General features: G+C 57.1%; 1 protein-coding gene and 3 long non-coding RNA genes across 5 annotated transcripts in view; all 4 read right to left on the reverse strand.

Annotated features, from left to right (window-relative positions):
• The window catches only part of LOC150052173 (uncharacterized), an 8,370-nt gene extending 1,321 nt beyond the window's left edge, over positions 1 to 7,049 (reverse strand). The window contains exons 1-3 of the long non-coding RNA XR_016537992.1: positions 6,917 to 7,049; positions 6,836 to 6,876; positions 1,229 to 1,269 (exon numbers count right to left, since the gene is read on the reverse strand). This is a non-coding gene — a long non-coding RNA (uncharacterized LOC150052173). The remainder of the gene's footprint in view (positions 1 to 1,228; positions 1,270 to 6,835; positions 6,877 to 6,916) is intronic.
• The window catches only part of Rnh1 (ribonuclease/angiogenin inhibitor 1), a 41,604-nt gene that overhangs the window by 10,256 nt on the left and 8,542 nt on the right, over positions 1 to 22,806 (reverse strand). For both annotated transcript variants that reach the window (XM_090347077.1, XM_090347076.1), the window contains exons 3-9: positions 21,016 to 21,186; positions 20,557 to 20,727; positions 19,833 to 20,003; positions 19,591 to 19,758; positions 19,306 to 19,476; positions 18,865 to 19,035; positions 17,314 to 17,484 (exon numbers count right to left, since the gene is read on the reverse strand). In XM_090347077.1, the coding sequence (XP_090203203.1) occupies positions 17,314 to 17,484; positions 18,865 to 19,035; positions 19,306 to 19,476; positions 19,591 to 19,758; positions 19,833 to 20,003; positions 20,557 to 20,727; positions 21,016 to 21,186 (1,194 nt within the window). The remainder of the gene's footprint in view (positions 1 to 17,313; positions 17,485 to 18,864; positions 19,036 to 19,305; positions 19,477 to 19,590; positions 19,759 to 19,832; positions 20,004 to 20,556; positions 20,728 to 21,015; positions 21,187 to 22,806) is intronic.
• LOC150052174 (uncharacterized) lies at positions 7,102 to 14,067 on the reverse strand. Its single transcript, XR_016537994.1, has 3 exons — positions 14,008 to 14,067; positions 10,783 to 10,823; positions 7,102 to 7,160 (listed from the first exon to the last, which is right to left on the reverse strand). It is a non-coding gene; the product is annotated as an uncharacterized LOC150052174 (long non-coding RNA).
• On the reverse strand, positions 14,071 to 17,300 carry LOC150052175 (uncharacterized). The gene is made up of 3 exons (XR_016537993.1): positions 17,273 to 17,300; positions 14,292 to 14,332; positions 14,071 to 14,211 (listed from the first exon to the last, which is right to left on the reverse strand). It is a non-coding gene; the product is annotated as an uncharacterized LOC150052175 (long non-coding RNA).

Consider the following 22,806-nt stretch of genomic DNA (forward strand, 5'->3'; position numbering starts at 1 on the left):
TCATTCACTCCTCCACCTTCCTCCTCCACTGAGTCCTCACCCCATTCACTCCTCCACCTTCCTCCTCCACTGATCCCCATTCCATTCACTCCTCCACCTTCCTCCTCCACTGATCCTCATCCCATTCTCTCCTCCACCTTCCTCCTCCACTGAGTCCTCATCCCATTCACTCCTCCACCTTCCTCCTCCACTGAGTCCTCATCCCATTCACTCCTCCACCTTCCTCCTCCACTGATCCTCACCCCATTCACTCCTCCACCTTCCTCCTCCACTGATCCTCATCCCATTCACTCCTCCACCTTCCTCCTCCACTGATCCTCATCCCATTCTCTCCTCCACCTTCCTCCTCCACTGATCCTCATCCCATTCACTCCTCCACCTTCCTCCTCCACTGATCCTCATCCCATTCACTCCTCCACCTTCCTCCTCCACTGAGTCCTCATCCCATTCACTCCTCCACCTTCCTCCTCCACTGAGTCCTCATCCCATTCACTCCTCCACCTTCCTCCTCCACTGATCCTCACCCCATTCACTCCTCCACCTTCCTCCTCCACTGATACTCATCCCATTCACTCCTCCACCTTCCTCCTCCACTGAGTCCTCATCCTATTCACTCCTCCACCTTCCTCCTCCACTGAGTCCTCATCCCATTCACTCCTCCACCTTCCTCCTCCACTGAGTCCTCACCCCATTCACTCCTCCACCTTCCTCCTCCACTGATCCTCACCCCATTCACTCCTCCACCTTCCTCCTCCACTGATCCTCATCCCATTCACTCCTCCACCTTCCTCCTCCACTGAGTCCTCATCCCATTCACTCCTCCACCTTCCTCCTCCACTGAGTCCTCATCCCATTCACTCCTCCACCTTCCTCCTCCACTGAGTCCTCATCCCATTCACTCCTCCACCTTCCTCCTCCACTGAGTCCTCACCCCATTCACTCCTCCACCTTCCTCCTCCACTGATCCTCATCCCATTCACTCCTCCACCTTCCTCCTCCACTGATCCTCATCCCATTCACTCCTCCACCTTCCTCCTCCACTGATCCTCACCCCATTCACTCCTCCACCTTCCTCCTCCACTGATCCTCATCCCATTCACTCCTCCACCTTCTTCCTCCACTGATCCTCACCCCATTCACTCCTCCACCTTCCTCCTCCACTGATCCCCATTCCATTCACTCCTCCACCTTCCTCCGCCACTGATCCTCACCCCATTCACTCCTCCACCTTCCTCCTCCACTGAGCCCTCATCCCATTCACTCCTCCACCTTCCTCCTCCACTGATCCTCATCCCATTCACTCCTCCACCTTCCTCCTCCACTGATCCTCATCCCATTCACTCCTCCACCTTCCTCCTCCACTGAGTCCTCACCCCATTCACTCCTCCACCTTCCTCCTCCACTGAGTCCTCACCCCATTCACTCCTCCACCTTCCTCCTCCACTGATCCCCATTCCATTCACTCCTCCACCTTCCTCCTCCACTGATCCTCATCCCATTCTCTCCTCCACCTTCCTCCTCCACTGAGTCCTCATCCCATTCACTCCTCCACCTTCCTCCTCCACTGAGTCCTCATCCCATTCACTCCTCCACCTTCCTCCTCCACTGATCCTCACCCCATTCACTCCTCCACCTTCCTCCTCCACTGATCCTCATCCCATTCACTCCTCCACCTTCCTCCTCCACTGATCCTCATCCCATTCTCTCCTCCACCTTCCTCCTCCACTGATCCTCATCCCATTCACTCCTCCACCTTCCTCCTCCACTGATCCTCATCCCATTCACTCCTCCACCTTCCTCCTCCACTGAGTCCTCATCCCATTCACTCCTCCACCTTCCTCCTCCACTGAGTCCTCATCCCATTCACTCCTCCACCTTCCTCCTCCACTGATCCTCACCCCATTCACTCCTCCACCTTCCTCCTCCACTGATACTCATCCCATTCACTCCTCCACCTTCCTCCTCCACTGAGTCCTCATCCTATTCACTCCTCCACCTTCCTCCTCCACTGAGTCCTCATCCCATTCACTCCTCCACCTTCCTCCTCCACTGAGTCCTCACCCCATTCACTCCTCCACCTTCCTCCTCCACTGATCCTCATCCCATTCACTCCTCCACCTTCCTCCTCCACTGATCCTCATCCCATTCACTCCTCCACCGTCCTCCTCCACTGAGTCCTCACCCCATTCACTCCTCCACCTTCCTCCTCCACTGATCCTCATCCCATTCACTCCTCCACCTTCCTCCTCCACTGATCCTCACCCCATTCACTCCTCCACCTTCCTCCTCCACTGATCCTCATCCCATTCACTCCTCCACCTTCCTCCTCCACTGATCCTCATCCCATTCACTCCTCCACCTTCCTCCTCCACTGATCCTCATCCCATTCACTCCTCCACCTTCCTCCTCCACTGATCCTCACCCCATTCACTCCTCCACCTTCCTCCTCCACTGAGTCCTCATCCCATTCACTCCTCCACCTTCCTCCTCCACTGAGTCCTCATCCCATTCACTCCTCCACCTTCCTCCTCCACTGATCCTCATCCCATTCACTCCTCCACCTTCCTCCTCCACTGAGTCCTCATCCCATTCACTCCTGCACCTTCCTCCTCCACTGAGTCCTCACCCCATTCTCTCCTCCACCTTCCTCCTGCACTGATCCTCACCCCATTCTCTCCTCCACCTTCCTCCTCCACTGAGTCCTCATCCCATTCACTCCTCCACCTTCCTCCTCCACTGATCCTCACCCCATTCACTCCTCCACCTTCCTCCTCCACTGAGTCCTCATCCCATTCTCTCCTCCACCTTCCTCCTCCACTGAGTCCTCATCCCATTCACTCCTCCACCTTCCTCCTGCACTGATCCTCACCCCATTCTCTCCTCCACCTTCCTCCTCCACTGATCCTCATCCCACTCACTCCTCCACCTTCCTCCTCCACTGATCCTCATCCCACTCACTCCTCCACCTTCCTCCTCCACTGATCCTCATCCCATTCACTCCTCCACCTTCCTCCTCCACTGAGTCCTCATCCCATTCTCTCCTCCACCTTCCTCCTCCACTGAGTCCTCATCCCATTCACTCCTCCACCTTCCTCCTGCACTGATCCTCACCCCATTCACTCCTCCACCTTCCTCCTCCACTGAGTCCTCATCCCATTCTCTCCTCCACCTTCCTCCTCCACTGAGTCCTCATCCCATTCACTCCTCCACCTTCCTCCTCCACTGATCCTCACCCCATTCACTCCTCCACCTTCCTCCTCCACTGATCCTCACCCCATTCACTCCTCCACCTTCCTCCTCCACTGATCCTCATCCCACTCACTCCTCCACCTTCCTCCTCCACTGATCCTCATCCCATTCACTCCTCCACCTTCCTCCTCCACTGATCCTCATCCCATTCACTCCTCCACCTTCCTCCTCCACTGATCCTCATCCCACTCACTCCTCCACCTTCCTCCTCCACTGATCCTCATCCCACTCACTCCTCCACCTTCCTCCTCCACTGATCCTCACCCCATTCACACCTCCACCTTCCTCCTCCACTGATCCTCATCCCATTCACTCCTCCACCTTCCTCCTCCACTGATCCTCACCCCATTCTCTCCTCCACCTTCCTCCTCCACTGAGCCCTCACCCCATTCACTCCTCCACCTTCCTCCTCCACTGATCCTCATCCCATTCACTCCTCCACCTTCCTCCTTTACTGATCCTCACCCCATTCACTCCTCCACCTTCCTCCTCCACTGATCCTCACCCCATTCACTCCTCCACCTTCCTCCTCCACTGAGTCCTCATCCCATTCACTCCTCCACCTTCCTCCTCCACTGAGTCCTCATCCCATTCACTCCTCCACCTTCCTCCTCCACTGATCCTCATCCCATTCACTCCTCCACCTTCCTCCTCCACTGATCCTCACCCCATTCACTCCTCCACCTTCCTCCTCCACTGATCCTCACCCCATTCTCTCCTCCATCTTCCTCCTCCACTGAGTCCTCATCCCATTCACTCCTCCACCTTCCTCCTCCACTGAGTCCTCATCCCATTCACTCCTCCACCTTCCTCCTCCACTGATCCTCATCCCATTCACTCCTCCACCTTCCTCCTCCACTGATCCTCTCCCCATTCACTCCTCCACCTTCCTCCTCCACTGATCCTCACCCCATTCACTCCTCCACCTTCCTCCTCCACTGATCCTCATCCCATTCACTCCTCCACCTTCCTCCTCCACTGATCCTCACCCCATTCACTCCTCCACCTTCCTCCTCCACTGATCCTCATCCCATTCACTCCTCCACCTTCCTCCTCCACTGAGTCCTCACCCCATTCACTCCTCCACCTTCCTCCTCCACTGATCCTCACCCCATTCACTCCTCCACCTTCCTCCTCCACTGATCCTCATCCCATTCACTCCTCCACCTTCCTCCTCCACTGAGTCCTCACCCCATTCACTCCTCCACCTTCCTCCTCCACTGAGTCCTCATCCCATTCACTCCTCCACCTTCCTCCTCCACTGATCCTCATCCCATTCACTCCTCCACCTTCCTCCTCCACTGAGTCCTCACCCTATTCTCTCCTCCACCTTCCTCCTCCACTGATCCTCATCCCACTCACTCCTCCACCTTCCTCCTCCACTGATCCTCATCCCATTCATCCTCCACCTTCCTCCTCACACTGATCCTCATCCCACTCACTCCTCCACCTTCCTCCTCCACTGATCCTCACCCCATTCACTCCTCCACCTTCCTCCTCCACTGATCCTCATCCCATTCACTCCACCACCTTCCTCTCCACTGATCCTCACCCCGATTCACTCCTCCACCTTCCTCCTCCACTGATCCTCATCCCATTCACTCCTCCACCTTCCTCCTCCACTGATCCTCACCCCATTCACTCCTCCACCTTCCTCCTCCACTGATCCTCACCCCATTCACTCCTCCACCTTCCTCCTCCACTGATCCTCACCCCATTCACTCCTCCACCTTCCTCCTCCACTGATCCTCACCCCATTCACTCCTCCACCTTCCTCCTCCACTGATCCTCACCCCATTCACTCCTCCACCTTCCTCCTCCACTGATCCTCACCCCATTCACTCCTCCACCTTCCTCCTCCACTGATCCTCACCCCATTCACTCCTCCACCTTCCTCCTCCACTGATCCTCACCCCATTCACTCCTCCACCTTCCTCCTCCACTGATCCTCACCCCATTCACTCCTCCACCTTCCTCCTCCACTGATCCTCACCCCATTCACTCCTCCACCTTCCTCCTCCACTGATCCTCACCCCATTCACTCCTCCACCTTCCTCCTCCACTGATCCTCACCCCATTCACTCCTCCACCTTCCTCCTCCACTGATCCTCATCCCATTCACTCCTCCACCTTCCTCCTCCACTGATCCTCACCCCATTCACTCCTCCACCTTCCTCCTCCACTGATCCTCATCCCATTCACTCCTCCACCTTCCTCCTCCACTGATCCTCACCCCATTCACTCCTCCACCTTCCTCCTCCACTGAGTCCTCACCCCATTCTCTCCTCCACCTTCCTCCTCCACTGAGTCCTCATCCCATTCACTCCTCACCTTCCTCCTCCACTGATCCTCATCCCCATTCACTCCTCCACCTTCCTCCTCCACTGATCCTCACCCCATTCACTCCTCCACCTTCCTCCTCCACTGAGTCCTCACCCCATTCTCTCCTCCACCTTCCTCCTCCACTGAGTCCTCATCTCATTCACTCCTTCACCTTCCTCCTCCACTGATCCTCATCCCATTCACTCCTCCACCTTCCTCCTCCACTGAGTCCTCACCCCATTCACTCCTCCACCTTCCTCCTCCACTGAGTCCTCACCCCATTCACTCCTCCACCTTCCTCCTCCACTGATCCTCATCCCATTCACTCCTCCACCTTCCTCCTCCACTGAGTCCTCACCCCATTCACTCCTCCACCTTCCTCCTCCACTGATCCTCACCCCATTCACTCCTCCACCTTCCTCCTCCACTGATCCTCACCCCATTCACTTCTCCACCTTCCTCCTCCACTGATCCTCACCACATTCACTCCTCCACCTTCCTCCTCCACTGATCCTCACCCCATTCACTCCTCCACCTTCCTCCTCCACTGATCCTCACCCCATTCACTCCTCCACCTTCCTCCTCCACTGAGTCCTCACCCCATTCACTCCTCCACCTTCCTCCTCCACTGATCCTCATCCCATTCACTCCTCCACCTTCCTCCTCCACTGATCCTCACCCCATTCACTCCTCCACCTTCCTCCTCCACTGATCCTCATCCCATTCACTCCTCCACCTTCCTCCTCCACTGAGTCCTCATCCCCATTCACTCCTCCACCTTCCTCCTCCACTGATCCTCACCCCATTCACTCCTCCACCTTCCTCCTCCACTGAGTCCTCATCCCATTCACTCCTCCACCTTCCTCCTCCACTGAGTCCTCACCCCATTCACTCCTCCACCTTCCTCCTCCACTGATCCTCACCCCATTCACTCCTCCACCTTCCTCCTCCACTGATCCTCATCCCATTCACTCCTCCACCTTCCTCCTCCACTGAGTCCTCACCCCATTCACTCCTCCACCTTCCTCCTCCACTGATCCTCACCCCATTCACTCCTCCACCTTCCTCCTCCACTGATCCTCATCCCATTCACTCCTCCACCTTCCTCCTCCACTGAGTCCTCACCCCATTCACTCCTCCACCTTCCTCCTCCACTGAGTCCTCATCCCCATTCACTCCTCCACCTTCCTCCTCCACTGATCCTCACCCCATTCACTCCTCCACCTTCCTCCTCCACTGATCCTCATCCCATTCACTCCTCCACCTTCCTCCTCCACTGAGCCCTCATCCCATTCACTCCTCCACCTTCCTCCTCCACTGATCCTCATCCCACTCACTCCTCCACCTTCCTCCTCCACTGAGTCCTCATCCCATTCACTCCTCCACCTTCCTCCTCCACTGAGCCCTCATCCCATTCACTCCTCCACCTTCCTCCTCCACTGAGTCCTCATCCCATTCACTCCTCCACCTTCCTCCTCCACTGATCCTCATCCCATTCACTCCTCCACCTTCCTCCTCCACTGATCCTCACCCCATTCACTCCTCCACCTTCCTCCTCCACTGAGCCCTCATCCCATTCACTCCTCCACCTTCCTCCTCCACTGATCCTCATCCCATTCACTCCTCCACCTTCCTCCTCCACTGATCATCATCCCATTCACTCCTCCACCTTCCTCCTCCACTGATCCTCATCCTATTCACTCCTCCACCTTCCTCCTCCACTGAGTCCTCACCCCATTCTCTCCTCCACCTTCCTCCTCCACTGAGTCCTCACCCCATTCACTCCTCCACCTTCCTCCTCCACTGAGTCCTCATCCCATTCACTCCTCCACCTTCCTCCTCCACTGATCCTCATCCCATTCACTCCTCCACATTCCTCCTCCACTGATCCTCACCCCATTCACTCCTCCACCTTCCTCCTCCACTGATCCTCACCCCATTCACTCCTCCACCTTCCTCCTCCACTGATCCTCATCCCATTCACTCCTCCACCTTCCTCCTCCACTGATCCTCACCCCATTCACTCCTCCACCTTCCTCCTCCACTGATCCTCACCCCATTCACTCCTCCACCTTCCTCCTCCACTGATCCTCATTCCATTCACTCCTCCACCTTCCTCCTCCACTGATCCTCATCCCATTCACTCCTCCACCTTCCTCCTCCACTGATCCTCACCCCATTCACTCCTCCACCTTCCTCCTCCACTGATCCTCATCCCATTCACTCCTCCACCTTCCTCCTCCACTGATCCTCATCCCATTCACTCCTCCACCTTCCTCCTCCACTGATCCTCATCCCATTCACCCCTCCACCTTCCTCCTCCACTGAGTCCTCACCCCATTCTCTCCTCCACCTTCCTCCTCCACTGATCCTCATCCCATTCACTCCTCCACCTTCCTCCTCCACTGATCCTCATCCCATTCACTCCTCCACCTTCCTCCTCCACTGATCCTCATCCCATTCACTCCTCCACCTTCCTCCTCCACTGATCCTCATCTCATTCACTCCTCCACCTTCCCCCTCCACTGATCCTCATCCCACTCACTCCTCCACCTTCCTCCTCCACTGAGTCCTCATCCCACTCACTCCTCCACCTTCCTCCTCCACTGAGTCCTCATCCCATTCACTCCTCCACCTTCCTCCTCCACTGATCCTCATCTCATTCACTCCTCCACCTTCCTCCTCCACTGAGTCCTCACCCCATTCACTCCTCCACCTTCCTCCTCCACTGAGTCCTCACCCCATTCACTCCTCCACCTTCCTCCTCCACTGAGTCCTCATCCCATTCACTCCTCCACCTTCCTCCTCCACTGATCCTCATCCCATTCACTCCTCCACCTTCCTCCTCCACTGAGTCCTCACCCCATTCACTCCTCCACCTTCCTCCTTCACTGATCCTCATCCCATTCACTCCTCCACCTTCCTCCTCCACTGATCCTCATCCCACTCACTCCTCCACCTTCCTCCTCCACTGATCCTCATCCCATTCACTCCTCCACCTTCCTCCTCCACTGATCCTCATCCCATTCACTCCTCCACCTTCCTCCTCCACTGAGTCCTCATCCCATTCACTCCTCCACCTTCCTCCTCCACTGATCCTCATCCCATTCACTCCTCCACCTTCCTCCTCCACTGATCCTCACCCCATTCACTCCTCCACCTTCCTCCTCCACTGATCCTCATCCCATTCACTCCTCCACCTTCCTCCACTGATCCTCATCCTATTCACTCCTCCACCTTCCTCCTCCACTGATCCTCATCCCATTCACTCCTCCACCTTCCTCCTCCACTGATCCTCATCCCATTCACTCCTCCACCTTCCTCCTCCACTGATCCTCACCCCATTCACTCCTCCACCTTCCTCCTCCACTGATCCTCACCCCATTCACTCCTCCACCTTCCTCCTCCACTGAGTCCTCATCCCATTCACTCCTCCACCTTCCTCCTCCACTGATCCTCACCCCATTCACTCCTCCACCTTCCTCCTCCACTGAGTCCTCATCCCATTCACTCCTCCACCTTCCTCCTCCACTGAGTCCTCATCCCATTCACTCCTCCACCTTCCTACTCCACTGAGTCCTCACCCCATTCACTCCTCCACCTTCCTCCTCCACTGAGTCCTCATCCCATTCACTCCTCCACCTTCCTCCTCCACTGATCCTCATCCCATTCACTCCTCCACCTTCCTCCTCCACTGAGTCTTCATCCCATTCACTCCTCCACCTTCCTCCTCCACTGAGTCCTCACCCCATTCACTCCTCCACCTTCCTCCTCCACTGATCCTCATCCCATTCACTCCTCCACCTTCCTCCTCCACTGATCCTCATCCCATTCACTCCTCCACCTTCCTCCTCCACTGATCCTCACCCCATTCACTCCTCCACCTTCCTCCTCCACTGATCCTCATCCCATTCACTCCTCCACCTTCCTCCTCCACTGATCCTCACCCCATTCACTCCTCCACCTTCCTCCTCCACTGATCCTCATCCCATTCACTCCTCCACCTTCCTCCTCCACTGATCCTCATCCCATTCACTCCTCCACCTTCCTCCTCCACTGATCCTCATCCCACTCACTCCTCCACCTTCCTCCTCCACTGAGTCCTCACCCCATTCACTCCTCCACCTTCCTCCTCCACTGATCCTCATCCCATTCACTCCTCCACCTTCCTCCTCCACTGATCCTCATCCCACTCACTCCTCCACCTTCCTCCTCCACTGATCCTCACCCCATTCACTCCTCCACCTTCCTCCTCCACTGATCCTCATCCCATTCACTCCTCCACCTTCCTCCTCCACTGATCCTCACCCCACTCACTCCTCCACCTTCCTCCTCCACTGATCCTCACCCCATTCACTCCTCCACCTTCCTCCTCCACTGAGTCCTCATCCCATTCACTCCTCCACCTTCCTCCTCCACTGATCCTCACCCCATTCACTCCTCCACCTTCCTCCTCCACTGATCCTCACCCCATTCACTCCTCCACCTTCCTCCTCCACTGATCCTCACCCCATTCACTCCTCCACCTTCCTCCTCCACTGATCCTCACCCCATTCACTCCTCCACCTTCCTCCTCTTCTGAGTCCTCACCCCATTCTCTCCTCCACCTTCCTCCTCCACTGAGTCCTCACCCCATTCTCTCCTCCACCTTCCTCCTGCACTGATCCTCACCCCATTCTCTCCTCCACCTTCCTCCTCCACTGATACTCACCCCATTCACTCCCTCCACCTTCCTCCTCCACTGAGTCCTCATCCCATTCTCTCCTCCACCTTCCTCCTCCACTGAGTCCTCATCCCATTCACTCCTCCACCTTCCTCCTGCACTGATCCTCACCCCATTCTCTCCTCCACCTTCCTCCTCCACTGATCCTCACCCCATTCACTCCTCCACCTTCCTCCTCCACTGATCCTCATCCCACTCACTCCTCCACCTTCCTCCTCCACTGATCCTCATCCCATTCACTCCTCCACCTTCCTCCTCCACTGATCCTCATCCCATTCACTCCTCCACCTTCCTCCTCCACTGATCCTCATCCCACTCACTCCTCCACCTTCCTCCTCCACTGATCCTCATCCCACTCACTCCTCCACCTTCCTCCTCCACTGATCCTCACCCCATTCACTCCTCCACCTTCCTCCTCCACTGATCCTCATCCCATTCACTCCTCCACCTTCCTCCTCCACTGATCCTCACCCCATTCTCTCCTCCACCTTCCTCCTCCACTGAGCCCTCACCCCATTCACTCCTCCACCTTCCTCCTCCACTGATCCTCATCCCATTCACTCCTCCACCTTCCTCCTCTACTGATCCTCACCCCATTCACTCCTCCACCTTCCTCCTCCACTGATCCTCACCCCATTCACTCCTCCACCTTCCTCCTCCACTGAGTCCTCATCCCATTCACTCCTCCACCTTCCTCCTCCACTGAGTCCTCATCCCATTCACTCCTCCACCTTCCTCCTCCAGTGATCCTCATCCCATTCACTCCTCCACCTTCCTCCTCCACTGATCCTCACCCCATTCACTCCTCCACCTTCCTCCTCCACTGATCCTCACCCCATTCTCTCCTCCATCTTCCTCCTCCACTGAGTCCTCATCCCATTCACTCCTCCACCTTCCTCCTCCACTGAGTCCTCATCCCATTCACTCCTCCACCTTCCTCCTCCACTGATCCTCATCCCATTCACTCCTCCACCTTCCTCCTCCACTGATCCTCTCCCCATTCACTCCTCCACCTTCCTCCTCCACTGATCCTCACCCCATTCACTCCTCCACCTTCCTCCTCCACTGATCCTCATCCCATTCACTCCTCCACCTTCCTCCTCCACTGATCCTCACCCCATTCACTCCTCCACCTTCCTCCTCCACTGATCCTCATCCCATTCACTCCTCCACCTTCCTCCTCCACTGAGTCCTCACCCCATTCACTCCTCCACCTTCCTCCTCCACTGATCCTCACCCCATTCACCTCCTCCACCTTCCTCCTCCACTGATCCTCATCCCATTCACTCCTCCACCTTCCTCCTCCACTGAGTCCTCACCCCATTCACTCCTCCACCTTCCTCCTCCACTGAGTCCTCATCCCATTCACTCCTCCACCTTCCTCCTCCACTGATCCTCATCCCATTCACTCCTCCACCTTCCTCCTCCACTGAGTCCTCACCCTATTCTCTCCTCCACCTTCCTCCTCCACTGATCCTCATCCCACTCACTCCTCCACCTTCCTCCTCCACTGATCCTCATCCCATTCACTCCTCCACCTTCCTCCTCCACTGATCCTCATCCCACTCACTCCTCCACCTTCCTCCTCCACTGATCCTCACCCCATTCACTCCTCCACCTTCCTCCTCCACTGATCCTCATCCCATTCACTCCTCCACCTTCCTCCTCCACTGATCCTCACCCCATTCACTCCTCCACCTTCCTCCTCCACTGATCCTCACCCCATTCACTCCTCCACCTTCCTCCTCCACTGATCCTCATCCCATTCACTCCTCCACCTTCCTCCTCCACTGATCCTCACCCCATTCACTCCTCCACCTTCCTCCTCCACTGATCCTCACCCCATTCACTCCTCCACCTTCCTCCTCCACTGATCCTCACCCCATTCACTCCTCCACCTTCCTCCTCCACTGATCCTCACCCCATTCACTCCTCCACCTTCCTCCTCCACTGATCCTCACCCCATTCACTCCTCCACCTTCCTCCTCCACTGATCCTCACCCCATTCACTCCTCCACCTTCCTCCTCCACTGATCCTCATCCCATTCACTCCTCCACCTTCCTCCTCCACTGATCCTCACCCCATTCACTCCTCCAACTTCCTCCTCCACTGATCCTCATCCCATTCACTCCTCCACCTTCCTCCTCCACTGATCCTCACCCCATTCACTCCTCCACCTTCCTCCACCACTGAGTCCTCACCCCATTCTCTCCTCCACCTTCCTCCTCCACTGAGTCCTCATCCCATTCACTCCTCCACCTTCCTCCTCCACTGATCCTCACCCCATTCACTCCTCCACCTTCCTCCTCCACTGATCCTCATCCCATTCACTCCTCCACCTTCCTCCTCCACTGATCCTCACCCCATTAACTCCTCCACCTTCCTCCTCCACTGAGTCCTCACCCCATTCTCTCCTCCACCTTCCTCCTCCACTGAGTCCTCATCTCATTCACTCCTTCACCTTCCTCCTCCACTGATCCTCATCCCATTCACTCCTCCACCTTCCTCGTCCACTGATCCTCACCCCATTCACTCCTCCACCTTCCTCCTCCACTGAGTCCTCACCCCATTCTCTCCTCCACCTTCCTCCTCCACTGAGTCCTCATCTCATTCACTCCTTCACCTTCCTCCTCCACTGATCCTCATCCCATTCACTCCTCCACCTTCCTCCTCCACTGAGTCCTCACCCCATTCACTCCTCCACCTTCCTCCTCCACTGATCCTCACCCCATTCACTCCTCCACCTTCCTCCTCCACTGATCCTCACCCCATTCACTCCTCCACCTTCCTCCTCCACTGAGTCCTCACCCCATTCTCTCCTCCACCTTCCTCCTCCACTGATCCTCACCCCATTCACTCCTCCACCTTCCTCCTCCACTGATCCTCACCCCATTCACTCCTCCACCTTCCTCCTCCACTGATCCTCACCACATTCACTCCTCCACCTTCCTCCTCCACTGATCCTCATCCCACTCACTCCTCCACCTTCCTCCTCCACTGATCCTCATCCCATTCACTCCTCCACCTTCCTCCTCCACTGAGTCCTCATCCCATTCACTCCTCCACCTTCCTCCTCCACTGATCCTCATCCCATTCACTCCTTCACCTTCCTCCTCCACTGATCCTGACCCCATTCACTCCTCCACCTTCCTCCTCCACTGATCTTCATCCCATTCACTCCTCCACCTTCCTCCTCCACTGAGTCCTCACCCCATTCACTCCTCCACCTTCCTCCTCCATTGATCCTCACCCCATTCACTCCTCCACCTTCCTCCTCCACTGAGTCCTCATCCCATTCACTCCTCCACCTTCCTCCTCCACTGAGTCCTCACCCCATTCACTCCTCCACCTTCCTCCTCCACTGATCCTCACCCCATTCACTCCTCCACCTTCCTCCTCCACTGATCCTCATCCCATTCACTCCTCCACCTTCCTCCTCCACTGAGTCCTCACCCCATTCACTCCTCCACCTTCCTCCTCCACTGATCCTCACCCCATTCACTCCTCCACCTTCCTCCTCCACTGATCCTCATCCCATTCACTCCTCCACCTTCCTCCTCCACTGAGTCCTCACCCCATTCACTCCTCCACCTTCCTCCTCCACTGAGTCCTCATCCCATTCACTCCTCCACCTTCCTCCTCCACTGATCCTCACCCCATTCACTCCTCCACCTTCCTCCTCCACTGATCCTCATCCCATTCACTCCTCCACCTTCCTCCTCCACTGAGCCCTCATCCCATTCACTCCTCCACCTTCCTCCTCCACTGATCCTCATCCCACTCACTCCTCCACCTTCCTCCTCCACTGAGTCCTCATCCCATTCACTCCTCCACCTTCCTCCTCCACTGAGCCCTCATCCCATTCACTCCTCCACCTTCCTCCTCCACTGAGTCCTCATCCCATTCACTCCTCCACCTTCCTCCTCCACTGATCCTCATCCCATTCACTCCTCCACCTTCCTCCTCCACTGATCCTCACCCCATTCACTCCTCCACCTTCCTCCTCCACTGAGCCCTCATCCCATTCACTCCTCCACCTTCCTCCTCCACTGATCCTCATCCCATTCACTCCTCCACCTTCCTCCTCCACTGATCATCATCCCATTCACTCCTCCACCTTCCTCCTCCACTGATCCTCATCCTATTCACTCCTCCACCTTCCTCCTCCACTGAGTCCTCACCCCATTCTCTCCTCCACCTTCCTCCTCCACTGAGTCCTCACCCCATTCACTCCTCCACCTTCCTCCTCCACTGATCCTCACCCCATTCACTCCTCCACCTTCCTCCTCCACTGATCCTCACCCCATTCACTCCTCCACCTTCCTCCTCCACTGATCCTCATCCCATTCACTCCTCCACCTTCCTCCTCCACTGATCCTCACCCCATTCACTCCTCCACCTTCCTCCTCCACTGATCCTCACCCCATTCACTCCTCCACCTTCCTCCTCCACTGATCCTCATTCCATTCACTCCTCCACCTTCCTCCTCCACTGATCCTCATCCCATTCACTCCTCCACCTTCCTCCTCCACTGATCCTCACCCCATTCACTCCTCCACCTTCCTCCTCCACTGATCCTCATCCCATTCACTCCTCCACCTTCCTCCTCCACTGATCCTCATCCCATTCACTCCTCCACCTTCCTCCTCCACTGATCCTCATCCCATTCACTCCTCCACCTTCCTCCTCCACTGAGTCCTCACCCCATTCACTCCTCCACCTTCCTCCTCCACTGAGTCCTCACCCCATTCACTCCTCCACCTTCCTCCTCCACTGATCCTCATCCCATTCACTCCTCCACCTTCCTCCTCCACTGATCCTCATCCCATTCACTCCTCCACCTTCCTCCTCCACTGATCCTCATCCCATTCACTCCTCCACCTTCCTCCTCCACTGATCCTCATCCCATTCACTCCTCCACCTTCCTCCTCCACTGATCCTCATCCCATTCACTCCTCCACCTTCCTCCTCCACTGAGTCCTCACCCCATTCACTCCTCCACCTTCCTCCTCCACTGAGTCCTCACCCCATTCACTCCTCCACCTTCCTCCTCCACTGATCCTCATCCCATTCACTCCTCCACCTTCCTCCTCCACTGATCCTCATCCCATTCACTCCTCCACCTTCCTCCTCCACTGATCCTCATCCCATTCACTCCTCCACCTTCCTCCTCCACTGATCCTCATCCCACTCACTCCTCCACCTTCCTCCTCCACTGAGTCCTCACCCCATTCACTCCTCCACCTTCCTCCTCCACTGAGTCCTCACCCCATTCTCTCCTCCACCTTCCTCCTCCACTGATCCTCATCCCATTCACTCCTCCACCTTCCTCCTCCACTGATCCTCATCCCATTCACTCCTCCACCTTCCTCCTCCACTGATCCTCATCCCATTCACTCCTCCACCTTCCTCCTCCACTGATCCTCATCTCATTCACTCCTCCACCTTCCCCCTCCACTGATCCTCATCCCACTCACTCCTCCACCTTCCTCCTCCACTGAGTCCTCATCCCACTCACTCCTCCACCTTCCTCCTCCACTGAGTCCTCATCCCATTCACTCCTCCACCTTCCTCCTCCACTGATCCTCATCTCATTCACTCCTCCACCTTCCTCCTCCACTGAGTCCTCACCCCATTCACTCCTCCACCTTCCTCCTCCACTGATCCTCATCCCATTCACTCCTCCACCTTCCTCCTCCACTGATCCTCATCCCACTCACTCCTCCACCTTCCTCCTCCACTGATCCTCACCCCATTCACTCCTCCACCTTCCTCCTCCACTGATCCTCATCCCATTCACTCCTCCACCTTCCTCCTCCACTGATCCTCACCCCACTCACTCCTCCACCTTCCTCCTCCACTGATCCTCACCCCATTCACTCCTCCACCTTCCTCCTCCACTGAGTCCTCATCCCATTCACTCCTCCACCTTCCTCCTCCACTGATCCTCACCCCATTCACTCCTCCACCTTCCTCCTCCACTGATCCTCACCCCATTCACTCCTCCACCTTCCTCCTCCACTGATCCTCACCCCATTCACTCCTCCACCTTCCTCCTCCACTGATCCTCACCCCATTCACTCCTCCACCTTCCTCCTCTTCTGAGTCCTCACCCCATTCTCTCCTCCACCTTCCTCCTCCACTGATCCTCATCCCATTCACTCCTCCACCTTCCTCCTCCACTGATCCTCATCCCATTCACTCCTTCACCTTCCTCCTCCACTGATCCTCATCCCATTCACTCCTCCACCTTCCTCCTCCACTGATCCTCATCCCATTCACTCCTCCACCTTCCTCCTCCACTGAGTCCTCATCCCATTCACTCCTCCACCTTCCTCCTCCACTGATCCTCATCCCATTCACTCCTCCACCTTCCTCCTCCACTGAGTCCTCACCCCATTCACTCCTCCACCTTCCTCCTCCACTGATCCTCATCCCATTCACTCCTCCACCTTCCTCCTGCACTGATCCTCACCCCATTCACTCCTCCACCTTCCTCCTCCACTGATCCTCATCCCATTCACTCCTCCACCTTCCTCCTCCACTGATCCTCACCCCATTCACTGCTCCAACTTCCTCCTCCACTGATCCTCATCCCATTCACTCCTCCACCTTCCTCCTCCACTGATCCTCATCCCATTCACTCCTCCACCTTCCTCCTCCACTGAGTCCTCATCCCATTCACTCCTCCACCTTCCTCCTCACTGATCCTCATCCCATTCACTCCTCCACCTTCCTCCTCCACTGATCCTCATCCCATTCACTCCTCCACCTTCCTCCTCCACTGAGTCTTCACCCCATTCACTCCTCCACCTTCCTCCTCCACTGAGTCCCTCATCCCATTCACTCCTCCACCTTCCTCCTCCACTGAGTCCTCATCCCATTCACTCCTCCACCTTCCTCCTCCAGTGAGTCGTCATCCCACTCACTCCTCCACCTTCCTCCTCCACTGATCCTCATCCCATTCACTCCTCCACCTTCCTCCCCTCCACTGAGCCCTCACCCTGCACCTGCTTACACTAGTTTCTCCAGGGCACAGCCAGGCTGCCTGACGCTCTCTATCAGCTGCTGAATGCCAGGGTCCCCCATGCAGTTGTTGCTGAGCTCCAACACCCGCAGGCTGTGATTGGCCTGCAGAGCTGATGCCAGGCTGCTGCAGCCGTTGTCGGTCACGTCACAGTCCCCCAGCCTGGGAAGGGAGGAAGGAGGTCAGGCGAGGTTGTGCCCAGCAGTGCTACATGCCAGCTCAGGGGCCTGGGTCTGGATTGCCCCACACACGCCCAGACCCTGGAGCAGCCCCTGTGCTCCACAGGTCAGCCAAGTGGGGACTACAGCATTGGCCGCATGGCACAGTCCTTGCATGGCCCCTTTTCCCACCAAAGGAGAGCAGGTGCGTGAACCCCTTCCCTGTGTACCCCTTCCCTCAGCTGGGCTTAGAGGGTGCCAGCCAACAGCTCCCTCCACAGGGAGGAAGACAGCCCTGAGGCACTGTCCACACAGCACCACCCTGATGAGACTCTGGGTTGGTCCCCAGTGCTGCCAAAAAAACCCCCAGCTCAGCTGGGTCCAAAGAGGGAAGAATGAGAGATGAGAAAAGAGTGAACAAGCCGGGTGTGGTGGCTCACGCCTGTCTTCCCAGCTACTCAAGAGGCTGAAGTCTGAGGACCAAGGTTCAAAGCCAGCCCCGGCACAAAGGACCTGAGACTCTTATCTCCAGTTAACCTCTAGAAATAGGGAAGTGGGGCTTGGCACGGTGCCAGGCTGGCTCAGGCCCTCACAGAGCATCTCCTCCCCCTCCTCCCCCTCCCTCCTCCCCTACACACAGGGGCACTGCACTCACCAGAGCACACGGAGCAGTGCCAGGCTGGCTCAGGCCCTCACACAGCATGTCCTCCCCCTCCTCCCCCTCCCTCCTCCCCCCCACACACAGGGGCACTGCACTCACCAGAGCACAGGGAGCAGTGCCAGGCTGGCTCAGGCCCTCACAGAGCATCTCCTCCCCCTCCTCCCCCTCCCTCCTCCCCCCCACACACAGGGGCACTGCACTCACCAGAGCACAGGGAGCAGTGCCAGGCTGGCTCAGACCCTCACAGAGCATCTCCTCCCCCTCCTCCCCCTCCCTCCTCCCCCACACACAGGGGCACGGCACTCACCAGAGCACACGCAGCAGTGCCAGGCTGGCTCAGGCCCTCACACAGCATCTCCTCCCCCTCCTCCCCCTCCCTCCCCCCCCACACACAGGGGCACTGCACTCACCAGAGCACACGAAGCAGTGCCAGGCTGGCTCAGGCCCTCACACAGCATCTCCTCCCCCTCCTCCCCCTCCCTCCTCCCCCACACACACAGGGGCACGGCACTCACCAGAGCACACGCAGCAGTGCCAGGCTGGCTCAGGCCCTCGCAGAGCATCTCCTCCCCCTCCTCCCCCTCCCTCCTCCCCCACACACACAGGGGCACGGCACTCACCAGAGCACACGCAGCAGTGCCAGGCTGGCTCAGGCCCTCGCAGAGCATCTCCTCCCCCTCCTCCCCCTCCCTCCTCCCCCACACACAGGGGCACGGCACTTACCAGAGCACACGCAGCACGGTGCCAGGCTGGCTCAGGCCCTCGCAGAGCTCACACACACCTGTGTCACCCAGCTTATTGTCACTGATCTGAAGCTCCAGAAGAGACCTGTTCTGCGCCAACACTGACCGGAAATAGGGACAGCAGGCAGCTGTGAGGTTGCAAGCCTTCACCCTGTGAGGACAGACGGAGCCCGGCTAGACCAAGGGAGGCCCAGCGCCGCGCCTGACCCTGGACATCCCCTGTGGACAGGCAGAGACATCTCCCACGGGAACTCCCGTCCTCTGCCCCACGCTGGCTGCCATCCCTGCTCTCATCTGTGCAGCTGCACCAATGCTCTGCGCTGGATCTGCTGGCACCGCCAAGACCCAATCAGGCCCCTGAGCCTGCAGACCCCGGCTCCTCTCCTTCCTGGGGAAGCCTCCAGCCCCTCAGCGCCCTCACCACAGCGATTCCAAGTGGCAGCTGGGCTCCAGCAGGCTCTCACACAGCAGCCGGGCGCCCTCATCTCCCAGATCGTTGCTGGCCACGCTGAGTTCCTTCAGGCTCTGCTTGGCCCGGATGAGGCCACACAGCTCCCTGCAGCCCTCACTGGTGATGTCACACTCCCAGAGCCTGTGGACATGGGTGACTCCTGAAGACATCCCTCAGCCACCCCGGGTCCCCAGCACAAGGGCAGCGGCCCCCGGCTTCCCTTCACGCCTCAGGGGAGGCTGGCAGCCAACTCACCACAGAGTCCTGAGCCTGCAGCTGGGGAGCAGCAGCCCGGGGCACAGCACAGCAAGTCCTGCATTGCCCAGCTTGTTGCTGCCCAGGTCCAGCTCCTGCAGCGCAGCCTTGGCGATCGCGTCGCACAGATCCCGGCAGCTGGCTGACGTGATGCCACAGTTCTCCATCCTGGAGGCACAGGACACGCCTGAGAAGAGCCCTGGGGTCCCGCCCCACCCGGAGCCCTCTGGCCTGGGACGTACTTGAGCGTCTCCAGCTGGCAGGCAGCCTCCTTCAAGCCCCGGCACAGCACTCGGACCCCAGCCTCACCGAGGTCGTTGTTGCTCACCACCAGCTCCTTGAAATCTGGCTTGGCCCGGAGCACCGCGGCCAGGGCGTCACCGCTGGCGGCTGTGAGCCTGCAGTACTCCAGTCTGCAGGGGCGGGGAGGGGGTTCAACAGATGCAGGAGCAATAGAAGGGCGGCACTGGGGCCACACAAGGGAGTGCTGGTATCTGACCTCCCAGCCTTTCTCCAGGCCGCAGCCCCCCCCCCGCCCCCACCCCTGCCCCAGGGCCGTCATCTGAGACAGCCGGTGTCCAGTGTTTTCAGTCTATGAAGACTTGGCATTCCTCTGGGAAACCCTCACTACCCAAGAGCCCCGTCTCTAACTGGGGGTCTCCCAGACCCGGAAGAAAGGTATGACACCCATAAACAGACCACTGCCCCTTCCACTGTGAGCCATCTACATCTCCCACACCAATGCCGGCCGGTGCCCACACCTGAGCCCACACCTGTGCCCGTGGCCAAGTTAGACCAGCTGGCAGCCCGTGGCAGAGGGGAGCCCCGGCATCCCAGAGCAGTACCACGGACCAGAGGACCCCCAAAGTCTCCTCAACGGTCCTTGAGGCTACATCCTGATGGAAGGCTTGGGTGTTCTTAGTTGGGCACTGGGGTGGGACAACAGGAAGCTTAGACCACACTCACTGCAGCTTCTCCAGGTGGCACTGAGGGTCCAGGAGCCCCTCACAGAGCAGCTGCAGGCCAGTGTCTCCAAAGGGGTTGTCACTGAGATGCAGCTCACGCAGGGTCGGCAGGGAGCGCAGAACGCCGGACAGGACCTCGCAGCCGGCCGCCGTCAGCCCGCAGTTCTGCAGGCTGGAAGACACGCTCTAGCAGCTCCCCAGCAGCCCTAGGGCTGCGCCCTCCCTCTCCTGCAGGAGGGTAGCAGGGGCGCTAGGAGAGACCCAGTGGAGCCAGACACCGGGATGAGGCTGGAGGGAGCCCTGTCCCTGCAGTGGAAGCTCCATGCCTGTCACCTCTAGTTGGAGCTGGGAGGACCTGGTGCTCCCATCTGCCCACCTGCGGCCTCTGGAGGCCCTCTGCACCCCACCACCACCCGCCACAGTTCTGTCTGGGCCATGCTGTGCCAGGGCTGGGCCTCACCTCAGCGTCCGGATCTTGCAGGTGGGGCTCTGCAGGCCCTGCAGCACCAGGCGCACGCCCGAGTCTCCCAGGTCATTGGTGCGCAGGCTCAGCTCCGTCAGGGCGGGGTTGGCCTGGAGCGCAGAGCTGAGGTCCCTGCACCGCGCCTCCGAGAGACCACAGTCGTTCAGCCTGGGAACAGAACCCCCAAGTCACCCCACATGACACCGGCTGCAAGCTCAACCATCGCCTCATGCAATCGACTATGACCCATTATCAGGCTAAGAGACCCAAAGGTACCAGAGGCCATGCCTACAGTGCTAGCTACTCGAGTGGCTGGAATCAAGGAACATGGTTCAAAGCCAGTCCTGACAGGAAAGGCCAGGAGACCTCTCTCCTCTCTCTCTCTCTCTCTCTCTCTCTCTCTCTCTCTCTCTCTCTCTCTCTCTCTCTCTCTCTCTCTCTCTCTTTTCTTTCTTATCAATCCTGGGGCTTGAACTCAGGGCCTGGGCACTATCCTTGAGCTTTCTCAATAGAGCTCTGCCACTTGAGCCACAGCACCACTTCTGGCTTTTTCTATGTATGTGGTACCGAGGAATCGAACCCAGGACTTTGTGCGTGCTTACACCCCTGGCCCCAGCAGACTATCTCCAATTAACCACCAAAAGCCAGTAGTGGCTAAGCGCCAGTGGCTCATGCCTATAATCCTAGCTACTCAGGAAACCAGAATCTGAGGATCTCGGTTTGAAGCCAGCCCAGGAGAAAACTCCATGAGACTCTTATCTCCAATAAACTATTCAGGAAAGCTGGAAGTAGCACTGTGGCTCAAGTGGTAGAGCACTAGCCTTGAGTAAAAAGAAGCTCAGAGACAGTGCCTAGGCCCTGAGTTCAAGCCCCAGGATCAGTGCATACACACACACACACACACACACACACACACACACACACACCATACACACACATACATACACACACGTACACACACACATACACACACATACACAACATACACACATACACACAAACACACACGTACACACACGTACACACACATACACACATACACAACATACACACACATACACATACACACACGCGTACACATCACATACACACACATATACACACACAAACACACACATACACACACACACACACACACACTCACTTTTTTTTTTCTTTTTAAGTTAATGGTCTTTTTATTGGGGGAAAGACTAGCATTTACAACTTGGAATGGATGTAAATTAAATTGTAAAGTTCTTGAATAGCAATGCTGATAGCAATATTAGTGTTAGTGTTATTTTAATGTAGACCACCCTGACCTGGAACTTGCTGTGTAGTCTTTGGCTCCACCTCAAGATCCTTCTGCTTCTGCCTCCTAGAATTACAGGCTTAAACCATCATACCTGGCTCTTTAAATTGTGTGTGTGACCAGTGACTATCAGAAATGCTGGCAGTCAAGGAGGTAGGCGGCTCAAGGTTAAGCACATGCTCGGGACACAGTTCAGGGCCCGGGTTCCCCCTCCGCAGTAGGGAGAAAAGTATCACCAAAGAGTAGGAATGGAGATATGTCCAACTGCTCTATGTCTTTCTGAAGGGGACAGCACACATGGTCAGATCCACACCTGAGCACAATGAAGGAGCGCAGACTCCAGTTTAGTGACATAAACTGCTTTCCTGTCTGTCCCAACTACATGAATAACTGGATCAATGCAAGCAGGACAGGCAGCTCTTATCATAGAAAAACGGCAACCTGTCAGTGTGAGGAAATCAATGTCAAAAGGCACAAGCCTGAGACCAGGAAGAGCCGCC

The sequence above is a fragment of the Megascapheus bottae genome, chromosome 16, assembly GCF_031878675.1.
Source record: "Megascapheus bottae isolate mThoBot1 chromosome 16, mThoBot2.hap1, whole genome shotgun sequence".
Lineage (NCBI taxonomy): Eukaryota > Metazoa > Chordata > Mammalia > Rodentia > Geomyidae > Megascapheus > Megascapheus bottae.